General features: G+C 30.6%; 1 protein-coding gene across 2 annotated transcripts in view; it reads right to left on the bottom strand.

Moving 5' to 3' along the window:
* Positions 1-7,833: 7,833 nt before the first annotated feature.
* Positions 7,834-26,189, bottom strand: part of LOC113512551 (chitin deacetylase 1) — a 39,222-nt gene continuing 20,866 nt past the window's right edge. For both annotated transcript variants that reach the window (XM_052900156.1, XM_052900155.1), the window contains exons 8-12: positions 22,405-22,543; positions 20,272-20,375; positions 17,196-17,338; positions 11,291-11,512; positions 7,834-9,850 (exon numbers count right to left, since the gene is read on the bottom strand). In XM_052900156.1, coding sequence (XP_052756116.1) covers positions 9,769-9,850; positions 11,291-11,512; positions 17,196-17,338; positions 20,272-20,375; positions 22,405-22,543 — 690 coding nt within the window. In that variant the 3' untranslated portion in view covers positions 7,834-9,768. The remainder of the gene's footprint in view (positions 9,851-11,290; positions 11,513-17,195; positions 17,339-20,271; positions 20,376-22,404; positions 22,544-26,189) is intronic.

Raw genomic sequence — 26,189 nt, 5'->3', positions numbered from 1 at the left:
TATTATCATAAAATAATTCATATAATTAGTAGTAGTAGTCACGTATCAAGCCGCATTAATATTAATATCTTCATTGTTATTAACTCGTTTGTCTAAGATATAGTCAACATCCTTCTCCGTACCAAATATACTTAATGTTTTGTGTAATCAATATTTGTGTAATATGCTATTAGAGAAATATTGATTAAACAAAACATTAAGAGAACTAACAAATAAACAAATTCACTTTCACATTTATAATGTAAATACACCTTAATGGTACCAATGCACTTCAGAAGAGAAAAAGTTGTCAAGTTCATTTAATGTTTGTTCATATATATTACACAATATTATCACAATTCTATACCGATTATGGAAATTTATTTTTTATCTAAACGGTTATTTTCATATTAATCTAATTTTTTATTAAACTTATATCATTACTTTTTAAAAGGAAACGAACCGACTGTAATTTATCTATATACTATTCTGATACTCATACTTAAACTCCTACGACCTATTCCGACGTCCTATTTGTCAATCTGTCTTCACGCTTAATCCCTTGCGGGGTTAATCTAATCCAGAAAACACAATCGTCCCTTCATTCATAATGATTGTAATTAACAGGACATAAAATATAATGTGACCACGCAAATAGTATATGTAAAGCAGGTAGAGGCATTATCCTCCTTTCGCGGTCCCGTAACATCTCAAAGAGAACTGTCTCTTATCTCGGAGACTACAGCTTGTTTATCGTCCAACTCCCATTTATGACTTCGTTATTTCCCTATTCTGACGACATAAAAATGTCGTCCATAAGAATAACTTGGTGCTTTTATCTTTGTATGTACATTGATAAGAGAAAATAATGAACGAGCTTATTCGGATCGATCGTGATTAAGTTGTTATTGTAGCCGAGTTAATAAAGTAAGATCTAATGATCCCAGAGCAGATAAGTTATATTGAATTATGTATGTTATTTAATGATCTTTCTTCATAATAACTTACATATAATGTTTTGTTTATTCGATATATTCTTAAGACAATTATTTACCTTTATTTATAATGACATAGCAGCAACTAAACAAACGTATTCAAATTAAAATATACGTATTTAATTAAATCTATACTAATATTATAAAGAAGAAAGATTTGTTTGTTTGTGATAAATAAACTATATATATATATATATATATATATATATATATATATATATATATATATATATATATATAACCTTAACTCTAATACTCCTACATATTTAATAATTTATTCTAAAGCCACTATAATTCCATTATGTACACTAGAACTTGTTAACTTATATATATATATATATATATATATATATATATATATATATATATATATATATATATATATATATATATATATATAATATCGTTAGTATTAAATAATATAATAAGTGATGGTTATAAACACTTTATAACTATCACTTAAAATTAACTAAAATATTCTATCTAAAACTCGATATTATTTGCACAGTCAAAACCAATATATTTTTCATTGGTTTTTCATCCAATTTATTTTCTACTAAACATTAAAGATCTAGATCTCATTCGTTACGTATTATTTTTTTCTACTGTTATCTATTTATTCTGTCGCTTTCTTTATATACATTTACATTATTTTTTTTTTACTGTATTGATTTACAACAATATCTTTACATGTCATATTCAAATTTTACTTTCACATTATAATTTTCACGACTTATTTCAATACAAAAGGAAAGTTCGAACTGCATATAACAGTAACAATGAATATCATTATATTAATACTAATATTGCCCGCGGCTTCGCATGTGCAGTGTAAAATATTTTCTGATTTTACAAATTTTTCCAGTTTTATAATATAATAAATAATTTGAATGTTGAAAATGATGGTCTCATAAGAGATTTTCACATTTTCGTTAAACAAATGGAAAACTGTGACTTTTAGATATAAATGCCGATTTTTATAATGGTTATAAAAACCTATATCTAGTGAAAGGTTATTGTAGAGCAGATACAGAGACTTTGTAGCTTTTACCTTATAAATAAATAAAGAAAAAACAAAATAATATCCTATCTGTGCAAAATACTTATTTGTTTGGAACATCAAATGAAAATCTCTAAAAATGCTGAAACTGATATTAAAATTTATATTTAATGACTAACTTGTAGTCTCAATTACATATGGTTTCATAATAAAAAATAGTTACAGTAATTATTTTTATGTAATTAATACATTCATTTTAATATGGAATAATCCAGTACTCTGTATAATAGCTATGTAGAACGCTAGACGGTTCCAGAGGTAGCCCTCGGAGAGGCGATGATTATCACTTAAGTTGCATATTGTTGTCATTTTATTTGTATATATAATTAAATAATTAATATAGCAGTATAAATATTTTTAACAGTGCTAACTAAATTCATAAGCTCATTTGCTATTTCAAGTTGCGTAAAAAAAATCTTGCTAAATTTTAAAACATAAAATATATCTATACCAGAATACACATTGTTATACATTATTAATATTTTATTATTATCAATGTAGAACATTGATAAAATTGCAAATATTGTTAATCTCGTATCGATATAAAAAAATAAACTAATGAATACAAAAAAAACCATTCTGAAGAATACAAAAGTTATTAGAGACAATTTAGAAATAAATTTGTATTTTTTATTCAAGTTTATTCACGCCTCGCAATAAAGGCGAATAAAACTGTTTTTTTTTTTATTATTCACAAAATACAATTTCAGGCTTTTAAACCATTACTGAAATACATAACATCATAGCCCCCTCTGTTTAATCACTCGGCTGCTTCAAGATCCAATAAAATTCTAAGCTAATTCAATTAGAACGTTTTATTTCTTTCTCCTGACAAAAGCGGCAGGTAGTTTACGTTTGGCCTGTTTTTATCTTGGGGATAATGGTCTTATTATATTTTATTATACACTCATGCAAACTTGAGGGGGTTCTGTAATGTGCGCCACTCGGTGGAAATGCCTCTGGACCTTATTACATCCACTATACATATACCTACATATTTAGCTTCCCGTTATGAAAGTAGGTTGATGTTTATGATATAACCACTAAAGCTGTTTATATATTTTGCTAATAGTAAGCACCTACAATTACACTTGCACAGATCAAATTAATCTAATGTGGTATTGATTTGGTTGTTCGTATCTATACATTAAGAGACATAATTATTAACTTTCACAGAACTTCTTTAATAAAACTAACCAATATTCGCTAGAAGTTCTAAAAACCACTATTATTTAGCAGGCTGATTTCTGAGAAAATTGAAATGGAATCAAACCAAAATATTGTAATAAATTAAGTATTATTTTGCGAAAGTCTTCACTTCAACCTCTGTCGAGGGGCGTAAGGTTGATTTGTAGGATGTGAGGGTGAGATACAACCTGATGTTACGGGAACAGTATGATAGGGTCTTCGTCCCTACGAGCGAAGACAATGTCTATTCTGCAAGTATATGTGTCGTGTGCAGAGAGACAGTTTTACCATCAGAAATTGTCGCAGAAGGGTCGCAAGAATCGGTATTAGCATAGTAGCGTTTAGATGCTTCCTTCAGGACTGTTTGGTCATGATAAATTTAAGTTTGCTCTTAAGATCCGCGTTGCAAACGAACCACGGAGCGCTGATAGTTTGACGTATTTATTTTGAATCCTCTGGAGGCGATTCAGATGAGAACGGTACGTGTGGGTGGAAACGACGAATTCTGAATCAGCGTCCAAGCGATTGAAAACTTCTTGTAATTATTCAACCATTGACCAACCATTGATTGACCAACAGGCTAGTCACACAGAAAGTCATACCATCAGTGACATAAAATATCGTTGATACACAACGAATACAGGGTGAGGGGAGGACGGCGTCTTGAACGACGCCAGATTTCTTGGGGCGCGCGCTAGAACGTAAGCCGTTGACGCGTTAAAGGCATACGTTCTAGCTGACTAGGCTGGTTTACTACTGCTGGCCGCTTCCAGTGGCTTAGAGAAATCTGTTATGTTTTGAAGAAAATAAAAATAAAAGTTATGACATTTTTTAAACAGTATTCATAGCTACTGAATACCGAAAGTATTGTTGTGATTCTTTGGTTTTGAAATACTTTCACTGCAAACTGTTATGTCGGTCACATCTTTTTTTATGTAACGATATATACAGTATACACATATTGATAACTAAAAGTTATATTTGAGTTAGTATTTAATTATTGTAGCACATTTGTTATTTTTGGTTTTATATACTTTACTAATTGCCCCAACAAACCTAGCTGACGCCACCTAACGAATCCGTTTTTAGAGTTCTGTTCTAAAATAGTATATAGAAACCCTTATGATACGACTACTATATCGTTACTTTTTCCGTTCGTCTATCAGTCTATCATAACACGTTATCAACAACTATTAATGCTATTGATTTGAAATCAAAAGAATTTTTTAGAAATTGATGGGTCACATAACTACATCTTGTAACAAAAATAAATAAAAATTTTCTTCACTAAGGTGCTCGAAAAGAATACTTAAAATTTAAAAATTAACATACAAGACAAAAAAAAATTAACAAGTGGGTATCATATGAAAGAACCTCATTTGTATTGTGTCATACCACACCGTTTTATGTATTTTTATGCCGCATAGCTTTTGACTTAACAAGTCGAAAATGTGGAATAAAGTTTATATTCCCCCCCCCCTCATCTCCAAAGTTAATAAAGTGAGAATACGGGAAAATATGAAGATATTTCTAATTAGTACAGTTTTTGAAATATTCCGATTTATATATAAAATAATTATTATTTATATAGGTATTTCATATAATAAATACAATATACGCATTTGTAAGGACATTTTATCTCATATCTTTTCGTATCTACGGAATTCGTGGCGTGTAAATTCAGATTTTACCTGACTAGTTTTTTTATTTCATATCAGAATAAAATTCTTTTTTAAGTTGGAGTAAATAATATACATTTAAAAAATCTAATTAAAAAAGGTTGAGTGGTATTGGAGCATGAACGAACATAATGACACGGGATTTATAACATCTCCTTACATTATATAAATAGAACGTCTCCATACAAATGCTTCGAAAAAGTGGGTTTTTTTTTCATACGATTTTGCGTAAATAGTTATAAGTGTTTCCTTTATAACTTCTACATTTATTTTGCCTTATTATAATAATAATAAATAAATTCTTAACATAATAAGATAACCAGGACCCACACAATTTTTGTACAATATTAATTTATATGAAATTTATACCATTAAATTAAATTAATACAAATATAAACAACAACGACCCAACTTACTTTTTTTGTATATTAGCCAGCATGTAAATCCTATATATACTACAATGATTCAAATACTGGCAGTCTGGACAGTCCGCAAATACCCTTAGGCTAATACTAGAGCTGGCTCGGACCCTACGCATCAGAGATGTGCACCGTTTTCGCATAGTAGCGTAAAACAATAATTTATAATTTCTGCATCTTTTTAATGCGTAAACACTCATTTTATTTATTAAATAATACGTCAACATACATTTTACGCGTAAGTATATAGGACACTGATAAAAAAACGAGTCAGCTGACAAAAAGTTGACCCGTTTTCGAAGCTTGATGCTCTATCTATGTATATAATCTAGAACTTTTCATTTTTTTGTTTTATAAATAAATTTTCTATTATGAGTATATATATTCTATGATTATATTTTAGAAATATATTTAAATCATGCCTAAACCTAATGCTAACGGGCTTATATCGATTATTTGATTCACAAAAGACATTCAAAACGATGTGGAAGCATTCGGAACATGTAGATATTACAAAAACTCTCAGTAATAGCAGCTAATGCATGTGAATATGGAGAAAGTTTCGCGGCAGCCATTCCAGCGCAATCTCAAATTAAATCTCCACTGGCTCGACTTCGAGAAAACTGGCTTGTTATAAAATATGTATACAATAGTCTTGACTTTTGGAACACGTATTAAAAAATTTAAATATACTTTTTTTCTGTTATAAAGTAATTTTCCAAAAATTAAAATAGAACATTTTATTAGTATGATTTTTCTGCTAACCAAAACAAATTTTAAAATTAAAGCGAAACGAAAGCTTCCTTGTCATTCTATGTGTATGTGAAAACTCCATATAATTATTTTATATCATACTAAAATAAAAAAATAAAAGGTTGTAACATACACATTTATATTATCAAACTATATATATCTATACTTAACTAATTTCTTAAGATATTTTATCATTAATAGATCATCATCGTCATTTCACTCATTAATTGTTCACTGCTATTCACGGACTTATCTGCTGTATTAAATCACAACTGTTATGTGAAAAGTTAGCTTAAATAAAATATACTCAATAAGCTACGACACTTTATAACTAGCGAAATAACTAAAATTGGAAAAAGAAATATCATATACCATGGACTACCATAAAGTTACGATCCTAAGCCAACTGCATTCCAGCGAGAAATATGAGATTGTAGCTCCACCTACCGGGGGATCACCTTACGCTGCATATTCTTTATAACTTCGGCACTAAAAAACTTTTCTTCTTCATTAGTTGTTAGTTAGTTAGTCGCCATTTTATTCATCTTTCGAACTATATCAATCACTGTGATTTTTCTACGAATATCTTTATTTAACAGATTCTCAAATTGAAAACTTAGAGCATTACTCTCATTTCATCTTGCGGAATAGCTTGAAACTTCTACAGATGACTGGCAGTGTATGTTCATAATTATTCACAATAATCAAATGATCTTTTGTGCATAATGTTATATTAAAAAGTAAAAGACTGAGGTATAAATATGAGACTAGGATATAATAAAACTTTTTAACATTCGATCTAACATGTATGATCTTAGCTGCTTCGACACAAATAAATAATAAGTGTTTACATATATTCTACATATAGGAGTTGCTCGATCTGCACATACGAATCGAGCAAGAAAATTATCAATAATAGCCTCTTTTTAACAACGAAAAGGAGGTCTTGTAATGAAAAGATGTTTTGCTTCGTTTTTTACACAGTGCCAAATAATATTCTTATAATATAAATAGGTTATTAGAGACATTACAGAAATAATGACTCTGTGGACGTAAACATCATACTTATTTTAAACCTACTTATTATAAATAACTTATATTTTTTTAATGATGATATTGAAGTGTATTATTATACTTCAACAGCATTATTAAGAATTAAACAATAGTATACTTACTGCTTATAACATTTATGCCCATTATTTATTTATATACAAGATAACAAAAAACGATAGAAATATGATTGAAAAGAGAATACCCATTTAATATTAAAACTAGCAACTTTTTCTCAAAGAAAATATTCCTTTTTCATTTTTAGGAATAAGAATAACTACATTCACTGGTTTTTAATTGGTAAGAACCAATCAATCGATTTCAAATTTGGAATAGTTTTTAATATTATTAGCCCACACATATAGCAAAGGAAATATTTCAAAGTAATTGAATAATTTAAAATTAGCATACTAGTAGAGAGAGACGTACGTAGTGGGTAGTACGTCGCAGTATTTTTCAAATTACACATATTACTATTCCATTTTCATCTATAAAAATAACAACGTGCATTGATATTTTTGGTGTTGCTAGCCCTCATTAGCCCTCATTAGTCAAATAGTTTTGAAAATAGCACCGATTTGGTTAGTGGTTTTTACGTATTGTTGAAACAAACATACATACATACAGATAAAATTTCTAATAATTCTTTGGCGATGGTACAACGGGTCAGGGTTTTTTTAAATAAAATTGTCAAATAAAACATACCGCTGTACAGGATATAAAATATAATTTATAAAAATGTATTAACAAAGAAAATAACTTATATTCAACGCTAACAACAACTAATTTCCGTATAAATCAATTTGCAAGGTAGCGTTTCGTTTGTGGTTCTTGAGTTTCTGTAAATCATACACTAGAGTTGTGTGGTTTGGCTGTCGCACACAGACCAGCGAGAGCACCAGACTCGAGATCTACATCAAGAGCACTATATTTCCTAATATTTGCTGCTATACATTGAAACACTATATTGGGAAGGTACATTTCACTAAAATAACTTGTTTAATATATCTTACTGATATCCGTATACTGTTTAAATTAGTTCAATGTCTATGACTCTAATAAAATAAACGTACAATATCAAGTACATTTTCCTCAAATTACTAATTTTATATATATCATGGATATCTAAATATGATTTAAAAATCTATGATGTGCCTATATATTAGTTAAATTATCTATGATGTAGTATTAAATATCAATGATATATCTACAGATTTTAAACGAAATAATGACAATATTTCCGTTCACAAATAATAAATCAAGACAATATTATTGTTATAAATATTTTGATATATTACTAACATTTACTAGAAAATCTATGGTGAGCTTGAATATAAATGATGATCTCGGTGGTGCAGTGATTTAATATACTGCCTCGCCTTCCCATGGTCATGAGCTCGATCTTAGTACAATATAAATATTCGCATTAATGACTATATCTATTTGGACTGGTCTAGATGTTATCTGTCTATAGTATGCATTTACAAAAAAAAAAGTATTTTAAATATGTCTAGTACCCATAGGTAGTACACGTAGGTGCAAGCTCTGCTTAGGGACTAGATGTTGCTGTATAATTTGCCCAATTATTTCTTTACTATTTATATTTATTTTTATTATGAAAATCTCTTATACTAAAAACTTTATATTTAACACATTTTAAAAACTAATACTTTATTAAACACGAGAATGAGCAAATTTTATAAGTAAATTTACCTTATAAAAACATACCTAATATATGATGAATCCTAACTAATTATTGAGTTGCGACGACTAGTCACGGTTCTCTTATGAATTACGTATTAACAATGGAGTATATACAAAAGGTTTTTTAATATAATCAACATCAACGTTGAAAAAAATATCTGACTGTGTATTAACTTGAGAAAGCCTTGAAATACAAGAAGAGGATAATTGAATTGAAATATAAGAATTTATTCAGTATAGTAAAGTAATAATATATACAAAATCTACTCGACTTTGTATCTTTTACTTTATACACATGTATTAACTTTTTATTACTAAGTACCTAGACATTCAGAAGAAGATAAATATTTTTAAATCTTATTTTTATTTACAACTATTCATTTTAATACAAAAAAGGTTATTTTTTTATAAGCATTCGATGGTATTAACTGTTCGAGTTTGGTGGAATTTCGAGTTTATAATAACAATAAATATATGTACTATACCAAAATTTAATTTCTACATACTACCTGAGCTGACGTTACTTTAATACATTCTCAAATAATAGTATATAATACGACAAGATCATATATAATATAAAAATCAAATTTTGAAAGTTTATACTTTTTTATCATTGTAAATGTTATTTTCTACAAAAGTTATAAAAATAAACAACAATTCATTGTTATTTAAAAAATGTTAATATTTTAATAGTTGTTGACTTTTTTAATAGTTTTTTAATATTTTAATAGTTGTTGACTTGCTTTTGGTATTATTTGTTAATACTTGACGCGATTTCGAGTTTCCTACAATGATTATGACTTTTGACTTTATTCCCACGCAAGTATATAATAGTAAATACTTTAGAGACTAGGTACTTAGACCATAGCAGCTTAAAACCCCATTATATAAAAATACGTTCGGTGTATTATTATATACACAACCTAAAATTAATTAAATAACTATTTCCTCTTCAGATTGTCAGGTATATAATTGTCCTTGCCTGGAATACCAGATCCGCCTGAATCGCCCAACCACGGGTACCTGAAAAGAGATATATTAATAATATTAATAACCGTTATTAAAATAATTACTGTCAATATAAATTAAGGAACGAGTTATTTAAAATGAAACGCTTTGTGAATTATAAGTAATGATGGAATTATGTTTGAGTATTAATTGTTCAGTAATTTTATCAGAATAATGTGAATTTACTTATTATTTTATTTCAATAATTTAATATGAGTTGAACTACTAATTCAACTTTTATAAGTTGAATTAGTTTAATTTTAATTAAATTTAATTATTTAAACTTCTAATTGATCATTCCTTTTTTGACAAACTTTTTGACGCCTACGATATTGTTAATGGATAAATTTTTACACTTAGTAATCTAACATTCCAATGCTCACTTTTTTCATTTTGATTAAATTTGTTAAAGATTTTAAAAGCATTAGCTTTTCTTCGAGATCCCATGAGTCTCATCGCTCAATATGTCAATGTACAATCAGTAACAAAATGCATATTTAAGTCGTTGGATGTAGGTATTCAGCTACTTTTTACATTTTATGATGTTCATACAATTTCATTTAATTTATTAAGGACCATAGGTAATCAACTATATTAGGAACTTTAGAAGTCTGATTGTTTTAATCTATATTTTTATACTGACTGTACCGATCTTATTCGAGTTGGAAGATACTGGTTTAGGAAATGAATATTGAACGACCCATAAATGTCCCATTATTGGGCAAAGGGTCTCTCCTCATTAGAGAAGGCTACGGGTATTAATCTACTACTACCGCGTCAGCCAAGTAACGTGGCAACAGGAGAAGAAAGGGATTGTTAGTAATGAAGTCTAATGGCCAATTGCTATCAATATAGGATATATTCTCAAGTGGATCACCACGCGATCCTTACAGAAAACTATCGTGGTTAATTCTTAATAAATTCATAGCGATGGCCTAATTGATCTGCTTTCATCCTCATCTATCATACTTCACTGGTCCTCGATAGCCCAAATACCCCGCCTACCATACAATTCAATTATCATCAATAAAAAATATAGCTTAGGGCTTTATACCGACGTTTCCTTCTCTTACACTAATGTGTCTGTGTGTGTATGCGTGATGTATGTGTTTTGTTCCCTTAAATTTAAGTAATTTTTTTTATTTAATATTAAATAGAAATCAAGACATATCGTTATATATACTCTTATTCTGTCCCCACATTCAATTAATATTAAGTACAAATAAAATATAAATAAGAATATATATACATATACATATATATATATATATATATATATATATATATATATATACGGGAATTTTGAGATGCTGAGGCGTAAGCATCGTACTCACCCTGAAAAAGATCTCCGATTGAAGTCGCAACAATTGTCGGAAAGTTCATAAAATTTCTATTATATTATATATAGACGTCCTTAAAAATTACCTTACGTTTCAAAAATAATATTTAACTTACTGATTGGGGCATTCACTGCAAGTCTCCATGTATCTCGTATCAGTGAAGTTTGTATCGGGATGTTTGAAAGACAGCGCGCACTTGTTAGGCAAATTACATGGCGCCGCCGGCAGATCCTTCTTGTCACATCGCCATGGTTCATAATTATTTAGCGATTTCACTGGACGAGGATCTGTTATCCAGGTCAGACCTTGGGTCACTGTCACGAACCATACGTCTTGCCTGCAAGGAAAAAATAATACATGATCATAAATCATAAGAAAACATAACAGAACCTGAATCGTATCGTGATTAATAGATATTGGAAACAAATAGGTAGTAACTGATATTTTATTTTAGGTACAGAAAACGTAATAACGCTACGTATCGTGTAATGGAATGAAGAAATATTGACGTAATGCAGTCATATCATATAGAATTTATAACATCTCTTTAAATATGTACTCATGTGTAAAAAATATTAATTTAAATAACGTTTCTGAATATAAATCTGTAAGAATATTTTACAATAAATATGCATAATTTGTTTGATTTACGTTGTTTTCAGTGTCGCTTTTTTATTTAAATTTTTATTTTGGTTTTCTAAAAGTACGCATGTTATATAATGTGCATATGTATGTGTATTATTTCAGCATTATCCGTCCACTGCTGGACATAGGCCTTCCTCATAGACCGCCATAAGAAACAGTCCTGAGCTACCTGCATCCACTAACTTCCCACAATGCATTTGAAGTCGTCACTCCCTTTAATGGTGGGTTATCCTACACTTCGTTTCCCCGTACAGGGTCGCCACTGAAAAACATTTCTGCCCCATCAGTTACCGTTTCTTCGAGTTATGTGACCAGCCCATTGCCACTGCAGCTTACTTATCCTTCGGGTTTTGTCGATTTCTTTAGTTCTTTTACAGATATCCTAGTTTCAGATTCTATCACGCTAAGAAACTCCGAGCATAACGCTCTCTATAGCCCACTGAATAATTTGAAGCTTTTTCATACAAGCAGTCGTGTATGACCATATTTCGGTTCTATAAGTCATCACTGGCAACACGCACTGGGTAAAGACCTTCGTCTTCAAAGCTTGAGGTATTTTGGATGAAAAAATATGGCGTAGTTTTCCGAACGCTGCCCAGCCGTGTTGAATTCGTCGGTTAACTTCTCGGTCGAAGTTGGACTTACCTATTCGGACAACTTGTGTGTATATATAGAGCTATAATTGTATCTGAAAATCTCTTGTACAGCAGAAATACGAACTTACAAACTAGAATTTACCTATCTAAAGTTCTAATTACAGCGTAAGGGTAAAACTTTCTTCGTCCGCGACATCACGGTGAAATGTTCCAAGTTAGCTTAACTTGTACTTCACAACATTGAGTCAACTAGGTGTACGCTTTGTCACTGTTTGCTACACACTACACACAGATACATTTCCATTGTTCAGTTACATTGTTTAAGTGAGTCTTTGTTAGGTGTATGGGCAAATAGTAAAACTGGTATTGTCAACAGAAAATATGAACAAATAAAGTTACTAGAAACAAAGTGGAATACAAACGGACCACTGGCATTGGATGGGGTGGATGTTAAATTAATTGAATTATGTGTAACTTTACGGATACAAGTACAAACAGGAGCCGCAGGTATTAGTTTTTTATAAAAAAACTAAACTAAAACTTTCGTAAAATTACTTTATCATTTGAGCAATATTTTTTTTAATTACAAGTTTTTTTTTCTAATTCTAACACAACAGTAACTGAAAAATAATGGAAATTGGATGAGTTTTTTTTTTATTTTAGTTAAAGTAACTTGCGTCAAAGACATTACAATATAAATCAACTATTTATATTTATTTATAAGTATCGTGGTGTGTAAGTAATATTTCGCTGAAAGTAGCTATAAGCCTCAACAAAAATAGCGTGATTTATTTTAATGCTGGATACTCAGCTGCGCCATGTCATTCCAATATTACTCAGTCGGCATTTGCTTAATTTCCAGCCTTCATAATAATATCCTATTATCCAATGTATAGCCCAAAATGAAACTTACAACATTAAAATTGTTGTATAATACAACACAACTGTAACACAAAATCCAGTAGCTGGAAAAGATCTTATTGTATATTGTGATTGTGAGTCATAAAACCAATAATACACACAAAGATACGTCAACAATCTCCACAATTGGTGAAAGAAAGCCCTCTCCGATTATTTGTTTCGGGACCAACTGTTTACATGTACAAATAATTTATACATGTAAGAAATATTCTTAGACGAATAAATTTTATTAACATCAAACTTCTTATACATATCTTTATATCATTTAAAAAGTAGCGGTATTTAATTTTAGAAAGTTTTCATTTATTAAAAAAGTTTGGTATGAATGTCAGAATTGTTTAATAATTTTCAAAAAAATTAAAATGATATCTAATATTTCTGATCGATTATTTGAAAGTGTTATGATAGCAAAATAAACTGTTAATTCCGGAGCACGGTTCATCTGTTTATTTTTTATTCAAATCCGAAAAAATGTTTACAAATATTTACAAGTTTTCTTAATAATATGTATTAATATGAATATGACATATAGATACAAAGACTCTATCGTATACTTTATTTTATACAACTAAGAATGGCAAACAAGCTGGTGGCCCACCTGATAGAAAGTGGTAACCGTCGCCTATAGACATGAGCAATACCATGGACATAACAGAGTATACTGTTTCGCCCATGATACCTCCCATGCGTTGCCATTCCTGAGAACTCAGGTTTTATTCCTCTGTGCCCTGTAAATTCACGCCATATCCCACCCTTCAAACCGAAACACAGTCATGCAAACACAACTGCTTTACGGTTGAAACACAAATGGGACAGAGGTACCCAAGCAAACTTCGGTTTCTATTAAGTCAATCAGCACATAAATGGATTTCACTCTGTCGCAAGATAATGTTAGGTGTTCTATGATCAAAAGGTACCTATAGGCTGGCTACATGATCTCAATCAATTAGAATTTATCTCTTCAATGTTAATATACCTAAGTAACTTGATACCATTTTAAATTATCATTTCGTTTTATCATGATAAAAACAAGAAGGAACCTCTATCAATTTACAAGTATCTGATGCCGAAGGGCATTTCATGCCAGTTTAATTGTTACAAATAGCAATTACAGCAAAATGGATCTGATAACACGATTGTAGTGTTCGAGTGGACTTTAACTACAGAAGCTAGACTTAAAAAAATACATTTCGTTTTTTCAACTGTTATATTTATATACTACCATAATAAATAGTCTGACTTTATTCTTATGTTACTACTTAACAAATGATATCACAATATCTGTAATTCAACATTCGAAAAATAAAAACACGTCTTATCTATTGTTTTTTAATATTAATATACGAGGTCTGTCCGGAAAGTTCGTATAAAAGTGTTCTGGAATGCGAGAAAGAGGAGTGGGGAGGCCAGGTAAGCGCAGGACCCCTTCCTTATGTCCCTAACAATGCTTCAGTTCTGGTCTGACCGCCGTGCGGTGCGAACTGGCTTGTCACGCCACCTGTGAAGTTACCTCTTAACGAAACCCCGTCGGCATGGAGCCCGCTTCCGTTGAAGAGCAGCGCGTCGTAATCAAGTTTCTCTCGAAACTCGGCAAGAATGGCCGTGAAATTTTTGCCGATCTCAGAACAGTTTATGGGGATGATGCTGTGAAGGAACCAACCGTCCACAAGTGGCTAAAAAGATTCAGAGAGGGCCGAGACAATGTTGATTGTTTTTTTCGATGTTCGGGGGATTGTCCATCAAGAATTCGTCCCTCCAGGCCAGACAGTTGATGGAAAATTCTACGTCGATGTGCTCAGACGCCTCAAAGCTCGTGTGGCACGAGTTCGTCCAGAATTGGCGCGAGAGGGGCGTTGGATTCTTCACCACGACAATGCCCCTGCCCACACCTCTCTTGTTGTCCGTGAGTTTTTGAGTAAAAATTCCATTACGGTGACCGAACACCCCCCCTATTCGCCGGATTTGGCCCCGTGTGACTTCTTCTTGTTCCCAAAAACCAAATTGGTACTTCGGGGGCGGCATTTGGGGGACATAAATGAGATAAAAAAAGCTACGACGGGGCAGCTGAGAAACCTACAACCAGAGGACTTTCAAGGAGCCTTCTCACAGTGGAAACGGCGTTGGCACAAGTGCATTATGTCACAGGGGGAGTACTTTGAAGGGGATAAAATTGATTTACCTGAATAATTGTAAAATAAAATTTTTAAAAAACTTTTATACGTACTTTCCGGACAAACCTCGTATGCATTGAAATGCAGATAAATAGTCGTAAATAAAATGTAATTGAAATGGGGCTTGACGTAGATACATATCACAGATAATTCATTGTTGTTTTAATCAAATTTATCTGCGAATTTTAAAATGCATATTAGCTATTTATATATTTTATGTAATTATGAAATATACGTATTTTAAACCTATAATTAATCGTATATACTTATTGCTATTTCCCAAAAATGGCATTACAAAATATAAACAAAAATTAGATTATCCTAGATTGTAGCTAACAGAGAGCAAGCAAGTCTAGTACATTATATTTTAACTCATCTTTTATTAACTGGAAATCCATTAAAAAGTCTTATACTAACAGAAATCCGCAGCGAGACTGTAGGCCGTTTCATTTTGACGGACAAAAATTACACCGAAGAATTCCTCTCATCTGTGTAATAGAAACTACATATATATTTAATGATAATCAATAAAATTAATTTGAGTTACTCGTATTCAAAACTCAGTCTTAAATTAAAATTTATATACTGAATTTTAGCTCTATAGTTACACTATTTTAGTTTGGAATAAAGTTGGTTAAATTATTCCTCGTTCTTTTTACTACTTTCGACTGCTAAATTGTAGTAATGGCGAATTATGCCATTTAAATATTCCAAATAAAAGAGAAAACGATAATATTGATAATTCAAGAAGAGCTCTACGACTATGTTGTAACTAGCTCAAAAGAAGATCCTGAAGGCGTGGACACGAAAAAGCAAGAAAATTCACTAACAAAGATACGTTTGAACATCCTCCCTGACGTATGTTTATTATAAACAATATATATTTAATGTAGGTAACATATTTATAATTTATTGTACAAATAAAGCAAGCAAATCGTCACTTTCATAATACCAATAGGCGAGTCCATCCGAAATAATAAGGTACTAAAACAAGCTATTAATTTATCTACAGTATCAGCGAGTGATATAGACTGTATTTTATTTCCAAAAAAATACTGCAAATCTGAGGCGGGTCGCTAATAGTACATTTAGTATGCAAATATATATTTCTCATATATATTCAATACCTACATATAGTTGCATTACTGGGCATGATTCTGAGGTGACATTTCTCTATCTCTTAACCTAATACTTTAATTCGATAATATAATAAACTAAATTTATAGCAATTCTTAAATTTATTAGAAAATCAGTTTATATTTGTCCTTATAATAAAGGTTTCGCTGTGGCATTAAATCGAAATTTAAACTTTAGAGATTGATTTAGAAAAATAGCACCTCAGAATTAAAAAAAGTTAAGTAATATTACGAAAGTAAAAAAACTTTAAAGTATAGATTTTGTAACGTTCATTTTCCTCGGACTTTGTTATTGTAATCTTATTGTAATTTTTTTTTTTAATTATCCATAATTGAGCCAATAGATGTATGATAAAAAGAATAAATGAATAAAGAAATTAAAACTATTAATCCCCTCAAAGAAAGTTGGTATTACAAGAAACAAAGTAACTCGATAATATGTCAATAAATATAATATACCAAATGAGACTAATAGTATTTTGTTTTCATATATCCTTCAGGTTATATAAGTATTATTTAAATAAAATAAATATTCACTAGACCGTACTCACAAGCCAGATACCCATTGCAGGAATTTGTGTAGTCCCCTTTCGAGCGCTTTAATCTGGAACCAGTTGGTATGGAATGGCATCATGTACGGCGCTCTGTTCTGCTCGTAATACCGACTGAAGTCCTCCTGCAGCCATTCTAATACCTGCATTGTATTTATAATATACATTAATTAATCTTATTGTATTCTATTTCTTGTAAACTTGATTACATACAACGATATAAAAAGTATCCTATATGTTAAGTAATATAACTTACAGGTATACCAAATTTTATTCCAATCCAGTAACAAACATATACACACTTTCACGTTTAAAATATACTTAAAATATAATAGGATGTTTTATTAGTTAAATGTAATTTTGGTGTGCCTTGAATATTAATTCTCTGATCCTTTTACTTACAAATGCGAATCAAAATACGACACCGACGATTACGGATTATTGTCTTAGCTGATTTTGAATTCTAGGAAACACTATATTTGATTTAGAAATACCTCCACATATAGGTACGTTAGATAGAATGGTGTGAGGTCGTCCATTATATATTCAAGCTCAAAGTTTACATCTGAAGAGGAGGGTCATCGGTACTTCATACCCATGTACTATTCCACAATTTATATTATATTAATTGTGGAATCGTAGAAGTATTTTTATCATGATTATAACGTAGAATTACAATGTATACGTGATAGACATATTTGCTTGCAATTCCGCGATTAGCATAATGAGATTTTTGTACTCCGTAGACACAAGGTTCGTCGTTTGCCCAGACGACTTCAATTATTTACTGACAGAAGAGTTACGTGATTTGCCTAGATCAAGCGCCATCATCTTATCTATGTGCGTATTAAATCATAATGTATATGTACGTACATTCTGATTGAATAATAAGATTTAAGAAGGATCTCTCTAACGTATTTAACATCACCATTGGTGTATTAAAGATTCTTTTCCAGAGTGGGCCTGGTCCCTTAAAAGAGGCATACACTCTCAAACATGTCTTTTCGTATAGCTGAAAGTTCCTCTCGAATCCTGGGGTGGGCCCGCTCCTACCTCTTTAAATATGCCTATGAATATCCCACGTTAGCCCTCGGGAGCCGCAATGTATAAGGGATAATACAGGCGACACGATAGATGCCTTTATGTTTTGTGATGTCTGTAATATCATTTATATCCAATGGCGACCAATTCATATCGAATGGTTAACGTACTCGTATAAATATGACTTCGTATTTTGCATTTAAATTTAACCATACAATGCATCAAAATGATTAATCTTTTGAAATAAATTTAAATTTATAAAAATTATAACATTATTAAAAATGTATTAATAACGAAAGAGTTTTTGTTTTCGACGTGTTTTTTATAAAAAATCTTTATAATAAAAAAATTTTATAATCGATAATGTTTTCTTCTATATTATATTATTTTTTTTTATACAACTTAGATTGGCAAACAAGCTGACGGCCCACCTGATGGAAAGTGGTAACCGTTGCCTATAGACATGAGCAGTACCATGGACACAACAGAGTATACTGTTTCGCCCATGATACCCCCATGCGTTGCCATTCCTGAGGACTCAGGTGTTATTCCTCTGTACCCAGTAAATTCACGCCAAATCCCACCCTTTAAACCGAAAAAAAAAAAAATATATATATATATATATATATATATATATATATATAAATTACTCGTATTATTTTTGGCAAAATAGATTTTTTTTTCGTGGCACCAATCATAAATTACGCAAATTGTAGTAAGTGCTTTCTATTGACATTACTTCTAGTTCTAGTGACTGTTTACATAAAAAATATTATCTAATAAATTATTTTCGAAAGCAAATACTCGACATGTATTCTAGATAACGATGTATTGAATATCATCAAATTAATATACAATATGACCATTAGGGAAATTCGTCAAGGCAAAACAGCTCATTACGAAATTCAGAAAGTTGAACAAAATGCTAACGAGATTAGGCAAGTAGGGGAGGGTCAACACGTATATAACACACACTTCCATGTTTTTAATGCGTTGTTGTTGCGCGTAAATTGTGAGATAATAATTTATGCTTATTTAGAGAAAAAAAAAAGTAATAAATACATACAAATACACATACTATTATACCCTTGGGCATATTACTCAGCCATTTAATTCCAAAACTAAGCAGAGCTTATACTATGAGTACTAAATTACTAATAGAATTATATAGTTACTTTTTTTTTTAGTTACAAAACACCAAGACCAATACAAACAGAGGCATAACACAATAATCCTCAGGAATGGCATCGCATAAGGAGTAGCATGCGTATTTCAGTACATTCTGTGCTGTACATGGTGCTTTAATAACTATAGGTGACAATTATTACTTTTCATCAGGTTAACTGTCAGTTTTCATACATACAAATATTGCATTGTATGAAGAATGAACCCGGGATTGCTGAATGATAAAACAGTATATATTACTACAAATCACATATCATATTATATATCACATATTATATTATATATATCTCATATTATATAGCTATTTATAATCTTATATATAAAAATCTCGTCTCACGTTGTTTATGGTCGATGTCCTCCGAAACGGATCGAAATATTTTTATAAAGTTTTTTATGTATATTTAGTAGGAATGAGAATAGGCTGTAAAGTAGACTAGAGGGAGACTTTGTACAAAAGTCGATTGCTTGGGTACCTCTGTTCCATTCGTGTTTCTACCGTGAAGCAGCTGTGTTTGCATGGCTGTGTTTCGGTTTGAAGGGTGGGATATAGCGTGAATTTACTGGGTACAGAGGAATAACACCTGAGTGCTCATGAATGGCAACATATGGGGAGTATCATGGGCGAAACAGTATACTCTGTTATGTCCATGGTACTGCTCATGTCTATAGGCGACGGTTACCACTTTCCATCAGGTGGGCCTTCAGCTTGTTTGCCATTCTAAGTTGTATAAAAAAAAAGTATATGTCATACTGCCAGGTGATCTGGGTAACCCTACCCATAAAAATGTATTTATATGGCAGAACAATGTAAGCCGAGTTAGTTAGTTATATATAACTTAAAATTACATACCTCGTCAGAATCATGATTGTGAAGTACACACTGGTCTAAATAAGGACAGTGGCCACCTTCAAATGACTCTACATAATGGGCATTGAACGGCACCTCCCATAGACCTTAAACAATACAAATATTTATTGATAAATTTGAAATTTTTGCAGTATTTAAAGCACGATTCATGTATCGATATATCATACAATTTATTTTACTTAATAAAATAATATAAAATCATTAATCAATTTATATAATATAAATTATAATAATAATTTTATAACATAATATCAATTATAATAAAATTACATAAATACATTACGTACTATATAAGACTTAATACATAAGGTTAAATAGTGAGTTATCTGAGTTTGAAGAAAGTTGATGTACTAATTCGTATATGTTTATTTATTCACAAGTAGGCATTTTTTACTGCCTATAACAAATTAATTTATTGATTGGCTTATTTAAAATCATACCTCAGTCCTAAAAGATACTTTCAGGTTCTTTTATACATTTATAATTTAGGTAATATTACCATAACGGAATAGTTCATTACAAAAATATACTTCGTTGAATCCAAATAATAAGATAAAGGTAAGGTCATAATAATAAATTTTATGTAATTAATTAAATCTATTTTTTTTGCAACGTCTTAACGTGTTCAAGTAGAAAGGCGCCATCTTATTTCCAGGCAGGTTTCACGACAATGCCTATATAGTTTCTAAACTACATTACGCAAAACGTTCTTTGAATAATAAACCTCTGTTTAAGAATACCTTAAAAATGTCGTCTTGGAACTTCATAATTTTATTATGAAGTTCAACAAACGAGCAATTACGGAGTTTTCTTCTTTCTTGTTTAATCAAGTTTTCATTTTAATTAATTTATATAATAAAAACTTTTATTAAAATTAGTTTTAAGATACCAATTACAGATTAGGAAAGTCAATTATTACACAAGATCGTTTTATTACTCTGTACTAGCTTGTACACGTGTATTTCAGAAATAGAAAAATCAATGAAATAGACCATTTCTGGATGACATGTGTAAAACATAAACTAGTTTTTAAGTTAGACCTTCAGGAATACAACTGTGAACTCTGCTACTAATTTTGAGCAGAAGTTTTTCGTAATACTAGAACAAACGTTCAGAAATATATTTATAAATTTCTAAACATAATTTATTATTTTGAATTCTATTGCTCTTATATTAATATTGGGGTCTTATCCCTCATATTAATATTTCTTAATTTTCTCCCATTTACAGATATCGTCTACTTACCATTTTACTATATTAGTAAGATAAAGAGAAACTTTAAAAAATAATATTATATTAATATAAAGTTCTTAATAAAACACTAAAAATAATGTTCTTCCTCGTCGTTTCTTTATTGAATTTGTAGAATTCTATTTATAGGTTTTGTTAATTTGATTTTTACTCCACGACAACTATTTTGAATTTACCAAGTTAACTAACCAATTTACAATAAAAATTATTCTTGTTATTATTTATTAACTAGCAGTACCTACGACATTTTCTATGTAATTAGAATATTGTCTGAATATAAAGAAGCTTATATTTTTAACTATATTAAACACTACGCATAATTTCATGTCGAATGAATGAGCAGTTAAGGCATTTATAATATTAACTAGCAACCCGTCCCGGCTTCTCATGGGTGCAAAATAAAAACAATGTAATGTTAATATGGAGTAATTAATAATATTGTTATAGTATCCGTCTAAGTAGTTTTCCAAAGTTTACATAATTTATATACGAGTATATATATTTTTTTTAATATTAAAATAGTTATAGAATGCCATCGCGGACTCTTTTTTAAACCTAATAAAAAGAAACAATTCAATCATTTATTATTTTGTTATATGTCAACAACATACCAAATCATACATGTATGTTAAATGTAATGCAATTAGTTGAACTGCCTTTCACAATTAATAAAGACGTAAGGATTGGCAAAATTCTAAACATACTACTTACGATAAATTTGAATATTTTTATACATTCGTATACACTGCTCTATCTGTATAACAAAGAGTTAAGTAGCAACGGTATACGGTGCCTACTAAGCGAACAATTCAACGGAGTGAGACGCGTAAATCTTTAGGGAAGGCTGATTTTACTTTTACTCACCGGGGAAAGATTTGGTGGGGCATGTACCCGACTTGCACTCGTGAGCGATCTTGTAGTCAAGCGTGTACGGCCAGACAGGGATCGGCAGGGGAGGCACGCCTACTGAACTGTCGTATATGTATCCAAAATCTTCCAACACCTGTGAAATTTAGGAACATAACAGATAATCGTTATAAAGAAAAAAAAATCTTTTTTTTACGGAATATAATGGCATGATAGCCCTACTATCGCTATTAATTTATGCTAAAACTGAAGCCAGAGCGTTCAACCTATCGTTACGAATTCACCGGTAATTAAATAACTACGATAATTTCCAGTGAAACCGCGTGGAAGTCATTCTAACTCAATGATCAGTATGACTTCCTAATGCTCCATCATCTAATCCATTGCTAGTAATCCAGTAGAATACAATATATTATTAGCAATAATACCACTAATTCCCGTTCCTTCCATCCGTTCATATTACAACTACCTGCCAAAAAGCAAAAAGGGTTAGGTATCTACTTTATTTGTAATAACTCAGTTAGGAGTGTATAATTATTAATTATTCATGATGTAATGTTCAGAGTACCATTATTATCTTTTCAGCCGTTAATAAATTGTCCTCTGTTGAACATACCATACTACTATAAGTACTATTCCAACATATTTGTGGTCATCATTCATCATTCAATAGGGATCACTATCCCATCGGATGTCAGTTCTTCAAAATATTTATACTAATAAGCTATATGGTTGAACCATTACCACTTTAATATAGCTTGGTAATCTCGGTTATATCAATTACATTAGTTAAATTGGTCATAGAGTTAAGCCGATATTATGATGAAGTGGATATTCGTAAATAAATTAAGTGACAGTTTAATTGTAGTTCAATGTTCAATATTTTCATATTGTGATTATTTTCTGAAGAGAAATTGTACAATTTCATAAATATTGAAAGTATTGTGACTTTTATGACACTGTTAATATGTGTAAACGACGGTTACCACTTTCCATCACGTGGGCCGTCATCTTTTTTACTATTTAATGATAATGAAGTAGTTCATTTTCTTCACAGTACCAGTAGTTTATTTTATTCAATATAAATGCTTATAACTACTACCGACTAAATCGTCTTTCAAAAAAAGCGTTCACGCTTACTTTTTATCTTTATCCGAGCAGTAAGTGCTTCATATTATTCCCAATAATTTGTTCGGATTACAAATATTATAAACGATATTAGTATTCATAAAGTTATTTATTCTTTTTTTTATACATCTTAGAATGGCAAGCAAGCAGACGGCTCACCTGATGGAAAGCGGTAACCGTCGCCTATAGACATGAGCAGTACCATGGACATAACAGAGTATACTGTTTCGCCCATGATACCCCCATGCGTTGCCATTCCTGAGGACTCAGGTGTTATTCCTCTGTACCCTGTAAATTCACGCCATATTCCATCCTTCAAACCGAAACACAGCCAAGCAAACAACTGCTTCACGGTAGAAATACGAATGAGATAGAGGTACCCAAGCAATCAACTTTTGTACAAGGTCTCCCTCTGGTAGACTAGTAGGTATTGGATATGTTTTACACACACACAAACATTATTTTAGTAATATTTTTATACTGTTTTATAACAGTATAAAAATATTACTGATAAGTTTTTTTCCAAAAAATCCCAATACAGTGGCTGGTTCAACCAATTGCGCTGGCTAGCTGCCAATCCATTGAGATGAACCACGGGTGCCGTGCCGCACTGAAGTACGTATGAATGCAATATACAGCTGTAAATGCAAAATTTATTTCTTTCATAGCTGTTATTTTTTAACAGTCAAATAAATTGAAAATATGCAAAAAAATATTTATTTATTTATTTATTCATTATACTAAATCCTACTAAATAATACGAATGCTTTTAAAAAATAATCTCGTATAAATCATTTAAAATTTTATTTTATAAAAATCTATTTCAATCTTGAAAAATTTGGCATTAAGATCAACTTTTTAGTTGTTACTATGAATAAAATATCTCGAATAAAATTCAATTAAGGATACTTATCATTGAGATCGCATTGCATGCAGACAAAAAAAATATGTTATAGTCTAATTATGAAGAACATCGTTTTGCTAAATTTTAAAACTTTATTAAGAATACTGTAATAAATTAATCTTACTAATATTACAAATACGAATCTCATCAATTGAACCGATTATCATAAATTTTGGCATATATATAATATTTGACAAGCAAAAAGATATAAACTATTTCCGTGTCCTGTCACTTGGACAAAATCTCGAGCACATTAATATGTATATGCTAAGTTAAAAATATTTAACCACCTGACAGCTCGATAAGACGGAATTTGAACCTGCATTTTTTAATTGGTTAACCCGAGCAAAGTTAAGATTCTCTAATTTAAAATGAATATTTAAAAAAATATTAATACTTTATATTATTACGTAATAATAATTTAAGTGTTGCCCCTTCTCATAGTGGTTGTGTAATACATTATGTATTTATCTTGATATTATATATAATAATCGCGTATCACGAGATTCATTCACGCTAATCTCCGAATCGCTTGAGAGAGCTCCAACATGAGAATTAGGATTTTTTTATTCTGAAATAAGAAAAAATAACCCGATTTTGTCGGGCCAGCTATCCATTGATTGTTATATAAATAATGTTATATATAAGCATGTATTGTTATAATTTCAACATCTATTTTTCTATATGAGTAAATAAACTTGCTATTACTGAAACAAGTGTAATGAACGTGAGCGGACCAGTCCCCTGTGCCGTACCTACGTGACCCTACGCGGAGTTTAAATTAACGTTGATTGCTTAATTTATCACCCACACGGGTAAACGAGCTAGCACAGAGAAACTAATCGATAGACGTAAATTTGAACGCGAATAGGCAATGTTTCCCATACGCAGCTGCATCCGTCATTCATTCGACGAGATTGCCAACGATAAAATAAATTTGAATTTTGCAACTAAATAAAATCCAAATAGACTGACCAATATTTCATTCTATTAAAAATAAAACTACATGAAACATATATAGTTAACATATGGCGTCGACTATAACAAAATTACTGATAATATAAACTACTAGCTAGGCCCGCGACTTCGTTCGCATGACTATGATAAAAAGTAGTATCTATCCTTCTACATTCCATAGACTACATACCTATATGTTTAATATCATGCCCATTGATTGTGCCCTTAATACGCTAAGATATAACAAACAATCAAATGAACTCATTTTCACATTCATAATAAGTATTAGTAAGGATAAGCATAAGTGACAGCCGAGCACGTTCATTAGAGTGATTATGTCTTAGATCTTATATTAAGAGATTGTTCTTAGAATAATAATCTAATAATCCATATATTATACTTAGCACAGTCAACATTACATGAAAAATATAAGAATGGAAACAAAGATACTTGTAAGCATTCATACTGAAACTCACTAAAGTACGAAAAGTCGCAATTACCCGTCACTTTTAAAGACAAACAATTTTCAACATTTCTGTTTAAATATTTAAAAACCGGTCAAGTGAGAGTTAAACCCACTCGCCAAAAGATTCATATATAAAATAGCGTCTAAAAAGGTTTTTGTTTTCTTTCGATAAAAAATTATTTCATAACGTTATACCTACACTCGTTAATATATTTATTTTTTACTATTACGGTCCCGCGATCGATCACTATCTCACCAAATGGAAAACGATGATGTGGTCTAAGATGGGACTCGCGGGCTCATAAGTAGCTTATTCACATTTGCATT

Source organism: Galleria mellonella, unplaced genomic scaffold, assembly GCF_026898425.1.
Source record: "Galleria mellonella isolate WM207_F2 unplaced genomic scaffold, CSIRO_AGI_GalMel_v1 utg64, whole genome shotgun sequence".
NCBI lineage: Eukaryota > Metazoa > Arthropoda > Insecta > Lepidoptera > Pyralidae > Galleria > Galleria mellonella.
Note: the sequence above shows the minus strand (reverse complement) of the source record. Positions and strands in the feature narration are given on the sequence as shown.